The sequence below is a fragment of the Rutidosis leptorrhynchoides genome, chromosome 11, assembly GCF_046630445.1.
Source record: "Rutidosis leptorrhynchoides isolate AG116_Rl617_1_P2 chromosome 11, CSIRO_AGI_Rlap_v1, whole genome shotgun sequence".
NCBI classification, from domain to species: Eukaryota; Viridiplantae; Streptophyta; class Magnoliopsida; order Asterales; family Asteraceae; genus Rutidosis; species Rutidosis leptorrhynchoides.
In genome coordinates this window covers 179,099,114-179,119,696 of record NC_092343.1, presented here as the reverse complement: position 1 = coordinate 179,119,696, position 20,583 = coordinate 179,099,114, and the positions used below count along the sequence as shown (strand labels likewise).

At 32.6% G+C, this 20,583-nt stretch overlaps 1 protein-coding gene across 3 annotated transcripts; it reads right to left on the bottom strand.

The window, feature by feature from the left end:
- Positions 1-11,149: 11,149 nt before the first annotated feature.
- LOC139876706 (uncharacterized) lies at positions 11,150-20,567 on the bottom strand. 3 transcript variants are annotated; one of them, XM_071864082.1, is made up of 18 exons: positions 20,356-20,567; positions 19,222-19,441; positions 19,065-19,131; positions 18,605-18,682; positions 18,446-18,505; positions 17,393-17,497; positions 16,501-16,611; positions 15,711-15,752; positions 15,378-15,577; positions 15,171-15,280; positions 14,538-14,644; positions 14,049-14,091; positions 13,415-13,506; positions 12,740-12,788; positions 12,489-12,559; positions 12,181-12,300; positions 11,565-11,653; positions 11,150-11,400 (listed from the first exon to the last, which is right to left on the bottom strand). In XM_071864082.1, the coding sequence occupies exons 2-18, from the start codon at positions 19,296-19,298 to the stop codon at positions 11,334-11,336; spliced, it is 1,488 nt and encodes a 495-aa protein (XP_071720183.1). In that variant the 5' UTR covers positions 19,299-19,441; positions 20,356-20,567; the 3' UTR covers positions 11,150-11,333. The 3 variants fall into 3 exon arrangements, with proteins under 3 accessions (XP_071720183.1, XP_071720185.1, XP_071720184.1); XM_071864084.1 differs by having other exon boundaries at positions 15,396-15,577; XM_071864083.1 differs by having other exon boundaries at positions 15,387-15,577; positions 20,356-20,565.
- Between the last annotated feature and the right edge of the window lie 16 nt (positions 20,568-20,583).

Sequence of the window (20,583 nt, the reverse complement as noted above, 5' to 3'; positions counted from 1 at the left end):
TATTTTGATAAGTGTCTTGAAGTCTTTCAAAAGTGTATGAATACATATTAAAACACTACATGTATATACATTTTAACTGAGTCGTTAAGTCATCGTTAGTCGTTACATGTAAGTGTTGTTTTGAAACCTTTAGGTTAACGATCTTGTTAAATATTGTTAACCCAATGTTTATAATATCAAAAGAGATTTTAAATTATTATATTATCATGATATTATAATGTACGAATATCTCTTAATATGATATATATATATATATATATATATATATATATATATATATATATATATATATATACATTAAATGTCATTACAACGATAATCGTTACATATATGTCTCGTTTCAAAATCATTAACTTAGTAGTCTTGTTTTTACATATGTAGTTCATTGTTAATATACTTAATGATATGTTTACTTATCATAATATCATGTTAACTATATATATAACCATATATATGTCATCATATAGTTTTTACAAGTTTTAATGTTCGTGAATCACCGGTCAACTTGGGTGGTCAATTGTCTATATGAAACCTATTTCAATTAATCAAGTCTTAACAAGTTTGATTGATTAACATGTTGGAAACACTTAATCATATAAATAACAATTTCATTTAATATATATAAACATGGAAAAGTTCGGGTCACTACAATATAGTCCAGAACAGCTGTAGGTTGACGAAAAATCTTAAAAAGTCATCTCTATCATCGGCTGGAAATCCACCTCACCTTAACATCAAATAGGATTTTTGGTGGTCAGACTTATCCTAACCATGAGATGGATCTGTCTCGTATAATGGGGGGCACAGTGCAAATTAGATTTTAAGACTAATGAATCTAATCCCCAGATGGATGATCTCCGTAAAGATCAACCGCATATATGTTGACTGCGGTCAACATACATATGCCATAACAAATTGAGGTGTGCAAACTCATGGTTCACCGATGATATTTGGACATGATATAGTTTCTTCTAAAACTTAGGCTATTTTATGAACTATATTGTGTAAAACTATTTTTGATATAGGACATCCGGTTAAAAGTTCCATGATACTACAATCATGGAGGAGAGTAGCTTGCTAAGCGCCGACTGAGGCTTCGGTTTTCAGTTACCCTCAACCGGACTTTGAGGTTAAAACCGAAAAACTTGATTAGTGTAAAAACTAACATGACTAATTTTCAAAACATAAAAGGTTTTTCACAAGGTCCTAATTTCCCTAAGGATCCAAATTTTCAAGAAATGTGGACTTTAAAACTCACCTTTCGACTTTGGTATGATTTCATTTCGTGTGTGTACTCTAAGTGTGCGTATTACATTGTGAAATAAATAAAAGCATGTGTACTCCAAGGGTGTGTGTATACTCAAAACGCGTGAGTGTGATTTGTGTGTGAAATAAAAATTGTGAGTGTGTATATTTTATGATTCGTGCGTGTTTTCATCAATGTGTATTCACTATAGTAAATTTCAATTTCTTGTAAGTCTTGCTTGAGGACAAGCAAGGTTTAAGTATGAGGATTTGATAACGCCAAAATTATACATATTTGTTGTCGTTATTTCGATCCAATTTTGTATCATTTTGTATGTAATTGTTGTACTTGTGTATTGTAATAAGTTAAAATGTGTGTATAATCCGTTGCGAGTGTTGAAGCGAAGATTTATCGAAAACATTGCTGATTTTAGAAGATTCTGCGCACCTGCACCGTTTTGGCCATAACTTGGTCATACGGACTCGAAAAAAGGTGAATCCAGAGCCCAGACATCCGTAACTCAGAGAACTACAATTTCATTTAGACATTTCCTCATTTTACTCAAGGGATGTGGCGCATCTGAAAGGAATGCGGTGCATATGTGCAGTTTTCTTGTTCGAAAGTATTAAATGCGGCGTTTCAGAGGCATACGGCGCATCAGTAAGGTCAGATGCGGCGCATCTAGAAGATGCGCCGCATCTGGGCATAAAACGTCAAAAATGAGTTGTAAATGACCTGTACGTGAGCTGGGTGGTATGTGAGAAGGTGATGCGGCGCATCACAAAGAGATGCGGCGCATCGGAGGCTGAAATACCTACTTTTCTTGCTATTTAAAGGGTCTAAACTCATTCTAAATATACACCACAATATAGATCAGTAGTAGTCCGAGAAGGGGGTTTCCCCAGCCATTCTAAAGGGTTCTCCACCCTTTTGAGCATCAAGATTGAAATGTCCCGTTCATATTGATTATAAACGTTCCATATTAATTGATTTCGTCGCGAGGTTTTGACCTCTATATGAGACGTTTTTCAAAGACTGCATTCATTTTTAAAACAACCATAACCTTTATTTTATCGATAAAGGTTTAAAAAGCATTACGTAGATTATCAAATAATGATAATCTAAAATATACCGTTTACACACGACCATTACATAATGGTTTACAATAAGAATATATATTACATCAAAAATAAGTTTCTTGAATGCAGTTTTTACATAATATCATACAAGCTTGGACTCCAAATCTTGTCCTTATTTTAGTATGCAACAGCAGAAGCTCTTAATAATCACCTGAGAATAAACATGCTTTAAACGTCAACAAAAATATTGGTGAGTTAAAGGTTTAACCTATATATTTATCAATCGAAATAATAGACCACAAGATTTCATATTTCAATACATCCCATACATAGAGATAAAAATCATTCATACGGTGAACACCTGATAACCGACATTAACAAGATGCATATAGAATATCCCCATCATTCCGGGACACCCATTGGACATGATAATTTCAAAGTACTAAAGCATTCCAAATTCCAGAATGGGGCTTGTTGGGCCCGATAGATCTATCTTTAGGATTCGCGTCAATTTGGGGGTCTGTTCCCAAATTCTTAGGCTACCAAGCTAAAAGGGGCATATTCGGCTTCGATCATTCACCCATATAAAGTAGTTTCATTTACTTGTGTCTATTTCGTAAAACATTTATAAATTTGCATGTATTCTCATCTCAAAATATTAGATTTTAAAAGTGGGACTATAACTCACTTTCACATATTTTTACTTCGTCGGGAAGTAAGACTTGGCCACTGGTCGATTCACGAACCTATAACAAATATGTACATATATATCAAAGTATGTTCAAAATATATTTACAATATTTTTAATACGTTTTAATGTTTTAAGTTTATTAAGTCAGTTGTCCTCGTTAGTAACCTACAACTAGTTGTCCATAGTTAGATGTACAGAAAATAAATTGATATATATTATCTTGACCCAATCCACGACACAGTGTATACACGTCTCAGGTTAGATCACAACTCAAAGTATATATATTTTTGGAATCAACTTCAACCCTGTATAGCTAACTCCAACATTACTGCATATAGAGTGTCTATGGTTGTTCCAAATAATATATATAGATGGGTCGATATGATATGTCAAAGCATTTGCATACGTGTCTATGGTATCCCAAGATTACATAATATATTAGAATACATGTATAATACAATACAAGTTAGCTAGGATATGATTAATATAGATTTGTTACCAATTTTCACGTAGCTACAACAAGCAAAAAATATCCAATCTTGTTTTATCCATAACTTCTTCGTTTTAAATCTATTTTGAGTGAACCCAATTGCTATGGTTTCATATTGAACTTAAGTTTATGAATATGTACAGAAAAATTATAAGTTTATAGTCAGAAATACAGGTTACAAGTCATTTTTGTAAAGGTAGTCATTTCAGTCGAAAGAACGACGTCTAGATGACCATTTTGGAAAACATACTTCCACTTTGAGTTTAACCATGATTTTTGGATATAGTTTCATGTTCATAAGAAAAATAATTTTCACAGAATAACAACTTTTAAATCAAAGTTTATCATAGTTTTTAATTAACTAACCCAAAACAGCCCGCGGTGTTACTACGACGGCGTATATCCAGTTTTACGGTGTTTTTCATATTTTCAGGTTTTAAATCATTAAGTTATCATATCATATAGATATAGAACATGTGTCTAGTTGATTTTAAAAGTCAAGTTAGAAGGATTAACTTTTGTTTGCGAATAAGTTTAGAATTAACTAAACTATGTTCTAGTGATTACAAGTTTATAACGTTGAATAAGACAGCTTTTTATGTATATGAATCGAATGATGTTATGAACATCATTACTACCTCAGGTTTTGTGGATAAATCTACTGGAAATAAGAAAAATAGATCTAGCTTCAAAGGATCCTTGGATGGCTTGAAAGTTCTTGAAGCAGAATCATGACACGAAAACAAGTTCAAGTAAGATTTCCACTCGAAATAAGATTGTTATAGTTATAGAAATTGAATCAAAGTTTGAATATGAGTATTACCTTGTATTAGAAAGATATCTTACTGTAAATAAGAAAGATTTCTTGAGGTTGGATGATCACTTTACAAGATTGGAAGTAAGCTAGCAAACTTGGAAGTATTCTTGATTTTATGAAACTAGAACTTATAGAATTTATGAAGAACACTTAGAACTTGAAGATAGAACTTGAGAGAGATCAATTAGATGAAGAAAATTGAAGAATGAAAGTGTTTGTAGGTGTTTTTGGTCGTTGGTATATGGATTAGATATAAAGGATGTGTAATTTTGTTTACATGTAAATAAGTCATGAATGATTACTAATATTTTTGTAATTTTATGAGATATTTCATGCTAGTTGCCAAATGATGGTTCCCACATGTGTTAGGTGACTCACATGTGCTGCTAAGATCAGATCATTGGAGTGTATATACCAATAGTACATACATCTAAAAGCTGTGTATTGTACGAGTACGAATACGGGTGCATACGAGTAGAATTGTTGATGAAACTGAACGAGGATGTAATTGTAAGCATTTTTGTTAAGTAGAAGTATTTTGATAAGTGTCTTGAAGTCTTTCAAAAGTGTATGAATACATATTAAAACACTACATGTATATACATTTTAACTGAGTCGTTAAGTCATCGTTAGTCGTTACATGTAAGTGTTGTTTTGAAACCTTTAGGTTAACGATCTTGTTAAGTGTTGTTAACCCATTGTTTATTATATCAAATGAGATGTTAAATTCTTACATTAACATTATATTATGATGTATTAATATATCTTAATATGATATATATAAAATTAAATGTCGTTACAACGATAATCGTTACATATATGCCTCGTTTCGAAATCATTAAGTTAGTAGTCTTGTTTTTACATATGTAGTTCATTGTTAATATACATAATGATATGTTTACTTATAATAATACCATGTTAACTATATATATATATATATATATATATATATATATATATATATATATATATATATATATATATATATATATATATATATATATATATATATCCATATATATGACATCATATAGTTTTTACAAGTTTTAACGTTCGTGAATCACCGGTCAACTTGAGTGGTCAATTGTCTATATAAAACCTATTTCAATTAATCAAGTCTTAACAAGTTTGATTGCTTAACATGTTGGAAACACTTAATCATATAAATATCAATTTCATTTAATATATATAAACATGGAAAAGTTCGGGTCACTACAAAGATTGAAGATGGAATCATACGCAACGATAGGTACTTTCGGTTTCATTTATTTTAGTGATAAGATTATGAATTCCTATTGTTTCGATTGTATTGTTGTAACCTTCATTATTATGATTGGCTAAAGCCTTGTGTGTTTACATTAATGTAAGATTTATGGTTTGGGATTGTTCTATCTTTTAATGTTATTTAAGTTACTATGATGTTTGATTGATTAAATTACCATGTCCAACCAAAAGAACCATAGTTATGCTAGTTTGGTACTTTTCTTCAATTACATAGATTGATAACTACATGTGACACTAGGAACACAATCTATGCTTCAATACTTTTAGTAATCTAGATGGGTAAACATATACTTAATTGACGACTTTGCTATATGTTTAGATCGGTAATTGATTAGGTACTAGAACTACATAGTCATGAATTTTTCCTCAAGTGATTGTTGTAATTTAGGTTTTACGTGAGTTTAACCGGGTTGGGTCTAATTAATCTAATCAATCTAAATCAATTATGTTCTTCCATAGATCCATTATTGTAAGTATCCATTTACTCTAGTTCAATTATACAAGTTATGAATTGGTTTATGTGAGTTTATCAATGTTCATGGCATGTACTTCAACACTTAGTGATTTATACATCTACATGTGAGTGTAGGATGGTAATTGAATGGTAACTAGATTTCACAATAGTGTAGTTTATTTAGAATGATCTTAATAAACTAGGTTTTATGTGAATTCAACTAAGGAAGAGTCTTATTGATTAAACATAGGTAAAGAAGAACTAATGACAAGGTTTATGTGAATTTACTAAGTTTATAGTTATCGGTTTATAGATATTGTGAGATTGATATGAGCCATTTACATTTACTTGTAGCTACATAATAACGGGTTTAACTATAAAAGAACAATCCCTATCATTTATCAAGCGTTGAAGTAAACACTGCCTTCTCATCCTTGTTATTTATCTCATTTTATTTCCCGTTTGTTACTTAACAATTCTACAATTAAAACTCCCTCTTTAGAATAATTAATTGTTTAAAGTCCTTAAAACAAACTTCTCTCTGTGGATCGAACGGGTCAATTTACTTGCTAGTTACTGCATGATCGGGTTTTAGTTGCCTGTATTATGTGTTAATTATTAAGCATATTGTTTTACATTTTAAAGGTTACGTCTTGACACATCAACTTTTTGGCGCCGCTGCCGGGGAGCGGTTTTGTTTAAAAGATTTTAATAGACTTTTAGTTATTCGATCCTTTCGTGGGAAGTTATTTTCACGAAAGTTACGTGATTTATTTTTGTTTTTGTTTGTTTTGTTTTTCTTTTGTGGTGTGATTGCAGCTAGGTTACAGGTATAATATGGCTGGGTATGATTATATGATTTCGGAAGCCATGTATGATGTCCAACAATCGGGATCATCGGTTTTCATGGGTATGAATGTTGATTGGTATATGGGTTCTTGGGAAGCTAGGGTTGAACCAAGAGGTGTTTGTGAGACTTATGGAGGTTACTATATGCCCGAGGAGTGTGATGATAGTCTTATGTATCATTATGCCCCTATGGATCAACCATGGGATTATTATGAAAATGGTAACTCATCCTGGGATTCATCTCAACAACACTTTCAAATTCAACAAGGAGAGGAGAGTCAGTCGAATTTAGAAGATGTAATTTTAGACTTCACGACAAACGAGATTGAACGGAGCCAAAATTTGCAAGAAACACTAGCGGGCCAACAAGAATCCATTGAGTGCTTACGTACATATTTATAATCGAATGGAAACTAACGGTTAACATAAATAAACTACTGACTGATAACATGCCCTAAAGAACATGGGTAACCAACTTGCACGTTCATCCATTTACTCCATGTAGTGCTTCTACTTTGCTAAAATATAATTGGTCTTGTACTAAAAGAAGTGGAGAACATGCATGCATAACTCACGTATGCTTTTTTCAATATGGATCGACCCGTATCGATACCCACCCGTTGAAAATCAACCTTGTCCGCAATTTGAAACTTGAAAAAATGTCCACGGTGGTTCGTGTGCGTTCGGAAGAAATACAAATTTTGGTGGCTTGTATTCTGGACCGGGATTACATAATTTCGGGCCATCACCAGAAGGAATGATGAAGAGTAATGACGTGAATAAAACATAAGGTTGGATGAGATTGTGGGTGGAACTTTAGCCGATGAGAATGGGAACCGGATTACCACTGTTTTCATGATCCATGGCATGAAGTAAGTGAGGGGACACAATAGCATGTGATGAATCAGGTGAGGGGAAAATGAATTGAGTTACATAAGGAGCAGCATTGACATGTGTGGTTTCACAGGTTATATTTGTTGTGTCACGGGTGTGTTTTGTAGTGTCAACGTTGGGTTGGTGATTCGGGTGGAAGCCGAGGCTCGTCATGTTGGCAATCATTTTCCAAGTGTAAAGGATGCGGCTCGTTAGATAGTAAGCATGGTAGTGTGTTGTAAGCGGTGGTGGTAGTTTGGATTTCTAGCAATGGAGCGATGGACTCAAGGTGGTGACTATGGTGGTGATGGTGGTAGAGGGTTGCTTGGTCATAGATTCTAATCTACGGTTATTAGCCGTAATCTGGTGACCAACCATGTCAAGCTTGGAGTTGGTGGACTTAAAGGAAGCGATAAGAATACTCATTTTTTTGTTGAGTGTAATGAGGAGCTGGTTGTTGGTTTCAAGGGATTGATTGGTATTGACGAGTGACTCATTGAGGGAGGCTCTCAATGAAAGCACCATTGGTAGAAGCTGGTTCGGGATGGCTAGTCTCCAAAGAAAACAATAGAGAAACAGACTTTGGCCCATTACCAGTTTTTCATTCATCATCATAAAACAATAGTACGTACATATATATAGTCGAATAGAAACCAACGGTTTACATAAATAAACTACTAATACTTGATAACATGCACTAAAGAACATGGGTAACCAACTTGCACGTTCATCCATTTACTCCATGTAGTGCTTCTACTTTGCTAAAATATAATTGGTATTGTACTAAAAGAAGTGGAGAAAATGCATGCATAACTCGCATATGCTTCTTTCAACATGGATCGACACGTATCAATACCCATCCGTTGAAAATCAACCTTGTCCTCAAGGTTGAAACTTGCAAAAACGTCCACGGTGGTTCGTGTGCGTTCGTAATAAATACAAATTTTGGTGGCTTGTATTCTGGAACGGGATCACATAATTTCGGGCCATCGCCATAAAGAATGATGAAGAGTAATGCCGTGAATGAAACATCAGGTTGGATGAGATTGTGGGTGGAACTTGAGCCGATGAGAACTAGAACCGGATTACCACTAATTCCATGACCCATGGCAAGAAGTAAGTGAGGGGAGACAATAGCATGTAATGAATCAGGTGAGGGGACGATGAAATGTGTTATATTTGTTGTGTCGCGGGTGTGTTTTGTAGTATCAACAGGAACAACTTTTTTCGGTTGGTGATTCGGGTGGAAGCCGAGGCTCTTCATGTTGGCAATCATTTTCCAATTGTAAAGGAAGCGGCTTGTTGGACAGTAAGCATGGTAGTGGGTTGTAAGCGGTGGTGGTAGTTTGGATTTCTATCGGTGGAGCGATGGACTCAAGGTGGTGACTAGTAGTAGTGATGGTGGTAGAGATTTTCTTGGTCATAGCTTCTAATCTACGGTTATTAGCCTCAATTTGGTGACAAACCATGTCAAGCTTGGTGTTCGTGGACTTAAAGGAAGCGATAAGAATACTCATTTTTTCGTTGAGTGTAATGAGGAGTTGGTTGTTGGTTTCAAGGGATTGATTGTTATTCGAGTGACTCATTGAGGGAGGGTCTCAATGAAAGCACTTTTGATACGGTTTATTCGAGTCAATCGCGAACTCCAAAAATAGAGGCCGATTCGAGGTAGCTAATCTCCCAAGAACATTAGACTAAGAAGATACTTTGGAATTAATCCACTTTTTCATTCATCCTCATAAAACAATACTACGTACATATTTATAGTCGAATGGAAACTAACGGTTAACATAAATAAACTACTCACATTTGATACCATACACTAAAGAACATGAGTAACCAACTTGCACGTTCATCCATTTACTATCCATTTACTACGTATAGTGCTTCTACTTTGCTAAAATATAATTGGTCTTGTACTAAAAGAAGTGGAGAACATGCATGCATAACTCACGTATGCTTCTTTCAACATGGATCGACACATATTAGAAAACAAGTTGATTTGATTGATTAACTACCTATTGATCCACATGTATACAAATTATAGGGGGAAAAAAAAAATTGAAGTTATAGCGTTTCTCTTCACTATATCAGTAGCACCCATGAGTGACCCTTCTAACAATATGAATTTACTAGCATATTTCGAAAAAATATAAAAGGTTTGACATGAAATTACGATAATGGGCTACACATAATGATTTATTGTTAAAATTTGTTTTTGTTGTTTTGTGATCATGAGTAAAAGGCGAATCGAGCATCAGTACTGGAAGGCGCGATTGAGTACATAAATGAGCTCAAAAGAACTGTGAAGGAACTCACAATCCTAAGGAATGTGGCAAGCTAAGAGGAAGGAGGCTATATACCTTGTTCAGTTGTTGCTTGGTGGAAGGATATGTGTATATCTAATATAATATAATATACACATTATATTATTATAAGTTGTGTTCTTTTTGTCTTAGTTTTTGTTAAAGTTTATGTTTGACTTGGAATTCATGTTCATGTTTGTGTTTGTGTTTGTGTTTGTGCTTGTTGTTAGTTTTTGTGTTATTGTTTGTGTCCGTGTTTGTATTTCTTAACGTACCAGTTCTCTATGAATGATTAATAAATATTTAAAGTGTGCTATAAGAGAATTCCTTCTATCTTAATTTTATTTAAGGTATACGATTTAAAGGTATCAAAAAGACACACAAGCCTAATCATTATATAAAAGATAAATTGATCAAAAAACTAGAAAGACAAGTATTGCATATTAACTTGTAAAGAGCTTGGATAAACATATTCGTGCTGCAATATATGTTCATCTCTTAAACGAAATAATATATGGGTCACACAGGGCGTAATAAAAAATACCCATTTTCACCCATTACCAAACTTGTTAAACTCATCCAGTTTAGTTTCTTACCTCGATGTAAGATCATAGATTTTGGGAAACAAAAATGAACTGGTGTGATGGCTTATGGTTCAATTCATTCACAAAACCACACAAATTTTGAGGCGGAAGAAATGAATATATTGACATGATAACTATTTGAATAACCACATATCTCCTCTTCAACACACTTTAAGTTAATTCTCACTATAACTATAATTCCGGAAATTGTATGCATTAGTATAGATGAGTGGAGCACGTGATAAAGGTATGGTTGAGTTGGCATAGATTTAAATAGCGTTACTTTGGTGTTCTTTGCTTTTGTTTAATAATAATTGGTATTAAAACTGCTTAAATATAACATGATGGGTCAAAATCAGTTTTTGTAGCCCATTGACTTTTTACTACAAGTCAAAATCAATAAGTCAATAAGAATAATAAGAGACTTAAAGAAACACACCCATGTTCTCACTTTCATCCATTGATTTCAATATATAAAGAACAAAACCTTCTAAAGTAGTTTTATTGTTCTTTACTTCATTTCTACAAAGAATAAGTGTATATCTATATTGAACAATAAAAAGTTTCATGCTTTTGTTTTCCTTCTTTCGTCCACTGCCTATTCGCCATAAACAATGGTAGCTCGTTAGTTAACTTCCAATGTTTTGCGCATATAACTATTTACAAATGTAAAAACAATACCTTGCTTTGGAACATTCTCATGGTGAGCACTAGAGAATCTCGCATTCTGCAAAAACAAAACAAATAAAAAACATTTCTATAAGTTAAATTGCAAAGAGGAAAGTAATAAATTTCAACTATTAAAAAAAAAAAAAAAAAAAAAAAAAAAAAAAAAAAAAAAAAAAAACCTCAAAAACCTAGTTAATTAGAACGTGAAATAAAATGTATTACCGAACATCATTGAACGTATTAAAAGGATGTGAGGAACCATTAGGACGTGTCAACACAAATTGCGTAGTAAGCCCAGAAGGAATTTTAATCTGCCAAACATCGTCACAAAATAGTTGATAACTATCAGTCACACTATTTATTGAAAAAGGCTTAAATCTATTTAGAGATGATTTTTGTGATTATTATGATTGCAATAGTATTAAAATGATAATGTAACTTTTTAGAACTCAAGATATTACGTTCTATGCAGATTTTTTTTCCTTAACAGCAGTTAAGGAGTCACTAACGGCCCACCAAAAGTGGAGTCACTCACCCGATCATATCTGTGCTACGTGTCGGGAGGAAACCACAGGACCCGCACTACGTGTCGGGAGGAAACCACGGGACCCGCACCCAGAAGGTAACGTGGCCAACTGGAAAACCCCCATGAAAACCCCCATGAGGTTGTATGCATTAACAACTCATTTTGGGAAATTTTACAGCTGTTTAAACCACAAATTTATGTTTACCAATCTGACACGTTAGATGTAAAACATAACCTCATCGATAAAGTTACATATAAATAGTGGAACTTGCCAACTCTACTACGTAAACACGTGAAAATAAAGGTGCATACCGATAAATCGCTGGAATATTTCTCGTCGATGAATATTTCTTGAGTCCGATTAATCTTTATTTGATAGTTTGATCGTCTCATATAAAAAGTTGTTTGCTCCCAATTCTCAGACGAATCCATCTGTTAAAAAACAACAGCCATGAAAGTGATAGCTAAAAAATAAAAATAAAACTTGTTTCACAAATAAAGCAGCCGCAGAACACGAGAAAACGTGTTTTAGAATCAATATCATGTTGCTAGTTTATATATCTATTCATTAATTATTAATTAATTTAATACTATTATAATTTATAATTATAAATAAATACCAGCAGCAGAACACTAAACGACGCTTGACCAGCTGCCATATATTTGTCAATTTCCTGTTGCATTTCTGGATCTGTGTAGAAATATATTTAAATAGATTAGAACGAGAATACATGGAATTTACTAGTATAAAAAATTACTAATTCACTTACAAATTGAACATAAAGACCATAAAGTAAAAAAGTAACAAACTTTTAACAGTTGAACAAAGATATGAATATCCCATTGTTATTTGAGTATCGGATTAACTTACCACACGTTATCTTGTTCTGCTCATTGGCAAAGAGTCGAACTATTTCCCCCTGACAAACATAAAAATGTTTTAGGATAAGTATTTTTCGCAAGCATGTTCTAGCACAAGTACAATGGTTGCATAAGGCGGTTGTGACTAATTCCATCCCGTTTTGCAGAAAAACGTCTAATTAGTCGGTCAATGCCAAAAAGTCAGGTCAAAGTTGGGAAACGTCAGGTGAAAGTCGGTCAAAAATCGACTTCATGTCTGGCTTTTTCTAGTGTAAACGAAATCCCAAACCCATATAAAAATTTAGTTGAAAAAACACCAATTAACATAGTATCCATTAAAGATAAATTAATAAATACACTATAATTATAGAAAACATTATAAAAACCTATATATGAATTAAACTAACACCACATCATCTTATTTGTAAATCATTTATTTTTAATATATTTATATGTTTAAAATATTTATGTTTGACATATTTATGTTTAATATATTTATCGACATTGGTCAAAATAAAAAATAGACAGCACAATTACGAATGTATCCATAAGTGTTACGTAACGATTTGTATCCTAATAAACTATTCGTGCGGTGTAATACAATGTTGTACCTCGTGTAACTTCATACTATCATTTTGACCAATTTCGTATCACATAAAAAGTACAAAAGACGTTTGTGAAATACCTGACGACCTTGGTCATCCATAGGTATGCACTCGACAGCTATAAGTTTATCGACATCATCGGCCGTAACAACGTATTCCGGATTTGTAGCCCCTGTGTCATACAAAACTCCGTTATTATGATGAGATTTACGAAAGTATAATTAAAAAATGGGTCAAAATGGGTCGAGACTGACGTTGACTAACGTTGAATTTTAAATTATATATAGGTTATAATGTTTTGTACTATTATAGTGTAATAGTGTATTCGGTAATTTATCTTTAAGGATACTATGTAAGTCGGTATATTTTCTAGCTAACTTTTAAATGGGCTTGGTATCTTCGTTTACAATAAAACGAGGCCAGAAAAAAAAGTCAACTTTTGACCAACGTTGACCGATTTTCCCGACTTTGAGTCTACTTTACCGTAGACGGACTAATAAGACGGTTTTAAGCAAAATGGAACGGGCAATCACCAAACCGCAGCAACCGCACCGCAACCGTCGTTTGCAACCATGTATATTAGTGACATCAATCTTAATGTTAAAGTCTAATTATTTGTGGCAATTAATCAATTCAATTATTAGTACACAAGAAAATGATACTGGTCAATAAAGTCAACGAAATAGATGAATATATGTTTGTTAATATACATACCCTCGATGTACTCCCTAGTGCCGTCTTGAAGGTGACGAACCCACTAACACATAGGCAAACATATAAATGACATCATCAATATTAAAATAAAGGAGTCGGGACATGCAACTGTAATATATATACTATTATTTGTGAACCGATGTTCGCCGAGTTTTGACCAAGTTTTGATTGAGTTTGACCAACTTTGACAGAGTTTTGAGAGAGTACTCGAAGCTCTCCATAAACCGAGTATTCGCCGAGTAATTTCGAGTTAAACACTACATATTTTACACGTTCCGATACTACAAGGGTAAAACCCTTTTACATGTACTTCGCATAAAATGAAAAACTAGTGACAAAAATTTACTGGAGTGTACAAATTAGTAAATGTTGCATAAATTTGTAAATTCGCAAAATTACGTTGCAACTACATGCCCTTATCCCTGTAATAAAATATTTAACCTTGCAAATTTTCATCTATGAAAATAAAAACTAAAAAATAATCCATACCTGAAACATGCAGAGTGAGGTCCCACGAACTGGAAATCCGCAGCCGACAAGTTTACCGCCAGGTTTTGCGTCCCCAATTATTTGGAAGCCATCAATTCCCGGGCCATCTTCAATTAGAAGTATAATATATTACTATATATAACGGGTCAAAATGACGCCTCTTGTGATTAAAGGTGTCAAAATGGGTAGGTCTGAACACTTCGAGTTCGGGCTAGGCTCAAAACAAGAAATCCTATTATACGTTCGGGTCAAGCCGATCCACGAATACTATTTTTTTTAGATGTCACTTTCAAATGTTACAAAACATTAATCACAAGATAGCCTTGTAAAGACTATTTTGTTAAAATAATGAATTTCTATAAAATTAAGATTTTGGAGGTTTTAAGAATTTGAGAAAACTTTGGGAGACTCTTTGCTTGTTTCATAGAGTTGAGCCATTTTGCTTTAGGCAAGTTTAATTTTCCAAATTAATACATTGGACATAAAATACAACAAGAATTGACCCATGATATGAAGTAAATAAAAAAACAGTTCCATATTGTCATTTTGTTTTTATGTAATTACACGAAATTGCCTTTGATTCTTTTAAATCAAATAAACCTTCATGTGAAAACTATAATTATATAAGCTTACCTTCTAAAGCCTCATTAATCGGGGGTTGCCGAAAATAACTGTCATCATCTCCACTGTCAAATCTATTATTATTCACCCGATTATAATCATAAACGTGTGCTGCCTTCTCACTGACAAACAAAAAAAAAAACTATCAATAAGTTATATGAATTAAAAATTATTTAATACATAAGTAATGAAACAAATTGAATGAGTTAAATATATTACTAGGCCAACCTAATCGACCTGGAAGAAAAACTCTGTCGATTATCGTTATTTAGTGGTTGACTGATTTGACCATTTATGATCAAGCTGTTCCTTTCTCTACGGTCATTTTCAGGTGCGTAATTAGAAACGTCAAAATTTGGTTCCAGCTGTCTGCCACCTGTCGGATTGTTATAGGGTGAAGGTGGAAATCGCGGTTGACCCTGTATAAAAAACATGCAACAGACAATTACAAACAAAATCATTAAAAGTTATTGTTAAGCTTAACTTTGAAAATAATAAAGTAGAATATTATATATATATACATATAAAAAAAAAATATTATTATATTGGTACCTGTGATGTTCTAATCTTCTGTTGCATTTGGTCATGTAAGTGCTGCAAGAAACAACCAATAAGCAATAGATTTTTTCGATACATGTACGTATAAGGTGCGGATAAACAACAGATATATGAACAAAACTTTAAGGATGCATATAAAATTAGTCATGAAGTTTTTCAACAATGATAACCAAATGAGTTTTCATATACTGTAAAATATTTGACCAATAAGAAATAAAGAAAGAAATAATATAATAGTATTAATAATAATTATTATTATTATAAAAATTATTATTATTATTATTAATTATTTTTATTCTTATTATTACTATTATTATTAATATTAATTATTAGTTAAATTATTAATTATTATTTATTTATTTATTAATTATACTATTATTATTATAAATTATAATTATATCATTTAAGCACTAGTTATATTAATAACATAAGAATAATATAAAGAATAATTAAATAAATAATATACTGATGGTGGCCCGAACTGAATGAATTTTGACATGCAATATGTGTAAGGTTTCAGTAATAACAAATCCAACCAAAAAAAGTTGAGTGAGGATAACGCCCATCATATTTTTTAAAAATCGTTAGTTTTTTTACTTCCAAGATATAAAAATAACTAACAAAAATTTTTATTTCAAAAAACTTGTAAAGCATCATGTCATCTAGCAAGTTTTTGGTCTGTGTTTAACATAAACGGGATATGATACATACTTAGGTGGCCAAAATGAACATAGATTAAATTAAAAAATAGTCCTTCACTAAGTATACCGACAATTTATTATACCTTTATGCTATCGGAAAGAGCTGCAGCATTTGTGACACGTGGCAAAATGCCGTATTCAGCCAATAGACCCACCAAAGACGACACAAATATATACCTCTCATCTTCGGCAACCTGAAACATTAATATGTATAGATAGGGTTACAATTTTATTTCATCGCCATTAAATGTAGATGATATAATGTGGGCTTGATAATTTTATTACGATTTATGAGTTGTTACAAGTGTTGCACAACACGGGAGTACTTGGAGAAAAAAGTCTCCCGATTACTCGGTCCAATTAGTCATATTACTCGGTCAAAATTGGTTCAAACTTTGGATTACTCGGTCAAAGTCGGTAAAAAGTAGGGAGTACTCAGTCAAACTCGGTCAAAACATGGGATTACTCAGTCAAACTCGGTCAAAAGTAAGAATTTCTTAGTCAAACTCGGTCAAAAATTCGGATTGCTCAGTCAAAATTGGTCAAAACTAGGGATTAATCAGTCAAACTCGGTCAAAACTCGGGATTACTCAGTCAAACTCGGTCATTACTCAGTCAAACTTGGTCATTACTCAGTCAAACTCGACCAAACTCGGTCAAAAATTGGGATTACTCAGTCAAACTCAACAAAACTCGGTCAAAACTCGGGATTACTAAGCAAAACTCAGGATTACTCAGTAAAAATCGGTCAAACTCGTCCAAACTTGGTTGAAACTCGGTCGGGATTACTTGAAAAATGGTCAAAACTTGGTCAAAACTCGGTCAAACCCGGCCAAAACTCGGGATTAGTCAGAACGGGTCAAAGTCAAACTTAGTCAGCATCCAAGTACTCCCTAAAAAATTCTAAACCTTGCTTATGATAGATAATCTCATGATTAGGCAAGGCAAATGTCAGACACATGATCCTAAACTTACCTTCAATTCATGAGCTAATCTTAGATTTTCATCAAGAACGCCTTTTCTACGAGCTAGTTCATCGGCAGCAGACTCAATTGCTTCATTTTGTTTCTCATCTAGAGCCTGTCACACGATCAAAATTTTATATAAACCTACAAAGCAATTCGTTTGTATACATGTAGCATGATAGGCGAGTCATGTAATTATTTAAACGGGCCTGGGTTAAAATATGTCATATTTAGTATGGGTCAAAATGGGTCAGGTTGACCAACACACTTTTTTGCCCATTTTTAAATTTTTATAAATAAAATTATTTAACAATAATTACAGAATAAATATAATATTATCAAATACTGATTACTAACAAAGCTTTTTATCAGACTCGTTTGAAGTTTAATAAATAAATAAATAAATATATAAATAACCCATTTCATCTGTTCTGTAAAAAAAATGCAACGATTTATGTCTTGGTTGAAAACTCATAAAGTTTACTCCTTTGCCAATTCATCTATTTGTTCATTAGCAATCATTATAAAATTTTGGTTAAGTTGAGTTTCTTTCACATACGGCTCTATTGAGTCGACAACAATCGTCGATTTATTGGCGACTTGACTGACTCTCTTAGAGCCTAAATTAAATTTCAGGCAGGATTTAAAACCCATGGAAATTTGATTCTACCATTTTCATGGCGTCTATTATTATTTTTATTTTAGTATTTTTTTTTTTTTTAAATTTTCCTACGTAAAGGCCGGAGGTCCTCTCGGAAGCAATCTCTTTATCCGTCGAATAAAGAGAGGGATGACTTTCTCTACTCTTGAGAGTATTTCACTCTGGGTGGAGAAATGACTTGTCTTTATTCTCGGATAGGGGAAGGATTGTCTACATCTTACCTCCCTCATACCCCACTTATGTGGGATTGGGTTTTGTTGTTGTTGTTGTTGAGTTTCTTTCACAAATTTTCTCAACATTGTCTGTTTAAACGATAACTTAAGTGTCTATTCATTTGTCAATTGTCAAAACCAATTAAAAAAAAAAAAAAAAATCATTAAATTCAAAGAATATAGGACATACCAGTCGTAGCTCCGAAAATTTCTTTTCCAACGTATATTTTTCATTCAATAACTGTCGCTCCTGATATCACCAACAACAAGTTGCCACATTGAAATCAATACATGAGACCAAATAAAAACAAATAAAATAACCTTAAGTGACATGAGAGACAGAAGTTACCTTAACACTTGCAAACGTTATTTGTTCTCGAAGATACTGAATTTCCTCCTTTTGAGCTTTAACACGAGCAAGACGTTCCTACAAAAAATAACAATTACAGAATTTGTACAAAATTGGTGTCATTTTTAAGTGTAATAGGCCCAAGGTTGACCTGCAAACAGTTTTTTGCCTATTAATTTAAAATTCAATTTGCATGTATTACTAATGTGTTAAATACTATAATTATAAAAGCACTATTATTTAAAATAATGAAAGAAAACTTTGAATATTATGATTTAAGAGATGTGTATGCTTTAAAAATTGACTATATGCACTTTTTAAACCTTTCATCCACCCGTTTAGCTAATTGTTTATTTGACCAGTTTGAGATACACAAAACCCAGATTGACCCTCGAATAGGTAACGGGCCAAAATTTCCAACCTTAAAGAAAAGGATTAAATCTCAAAAGCCGAAAGATACCTGTTCATCCGAAGAATATTCACTGTTGTCATTTTCGTTGGGAATCGACCCCGTTTGAAGATTTTGCCTATAGAAAAAAAGAAAATTACAAATTAAGAACCATTCAACAATCGATACTGTAAAACAATGACAAAAACATGTTTCAAATTATGTTTACCGGCTAGCAGAATTTGAGGATCGTGTCTGAAAACCAATTTCGTTATTATTATTCATCAAGTTCCTATCAGAAGACATTGCATCGAGATTTTCAAGTCCTCTAAAAGACCGTATTTAGTTGAAGATATATTTTCCATCATCTTTAGCTGAACGTTGCATTTTAACCCGATATTTTCTTATGATCCATTCAGAGCAGATAAACTAGAGGGCGCAAAATGGGTCTGGAAGGATACATAAATGCAAGGTGTCAAAACGGGTAGTTTTCAATATGGACTTGAACTCGTTTTATTGACCCAAAGCACCAAACTTTAACATGTATATAGTCACCACTTACAAGTCTATGCGAAAAGGTTTCAATATTTCTGGCTGCAATTTACTTTATAAAGATATTATTATTAAAAATATAAGGCATTATATTCAAACTAATTATTTCAGCAAACTAAGGGCCACCTATGCAAATTGAAATTACTACAGATATTAAGGGCCACCTATATGCAAATTGAAAGTTGACTTTAGATGTTAACCTTATACTTATAAGTCAATGTAAAAAGGTTTCAAGACTTGAGGCTGAAACTTATTATACAAAAGTCAACTCACAGCTTTACTAAATATATTGCACAAATATTCATAAACATCATACAACTAGTTAGGGCATAACTTGATAATCTAATGTTAAAGTACTTCAAAGTTGCTCAATTTCAGTATAAATCATATAATTCCATAATTACATAGACCTTAGACCTTGATTTTAACTTGTATAAAAAAAATAAAAAAATAAATGCTAAGCCTAGTACTCGGAAACTGCAAAATTGAGACTTATTTGACAAAAAAAGAATTCAAACCGAAAACAATCACATCTCTAGAAGTTGCTATTTAACATACTACACTTAGCAAATTACTGCCTAAAATCTATAATTTAATTCCACAGATAACTCAAATAAGATAAATATAGAAGAAAAAAGAAGTACAATTTATACATGAAACTTCAAGAAAAATGTCACCCACTAAAACTGACAGCTATAAAAACATACCCAGATAAACAAAAATAAAAAATTCAATCAAATCTTAAACAGAATATAATCTGAATAGTTAGTATGTTTTAAAAAAGATGAATATATGAATTGGGTTTGTTTACCTGGGTATATGATGAAAAACCCAAATGGGAAAATAGCAGATCTATCCAATTATTGAATGGCAAATATTGGGGTTTATGAACGTTGGTAGTAACTTTGGAAAAAAAGCCCAAAAAATATTATTTAAATTTGGGTTGAGAAGTATGAAGTAAAAGAATTGGAAAAATGGAAAATAAGATTATATATGTGGTATATATATACTTCTGGACTGAAGAAGAAGAAGAAGAAGC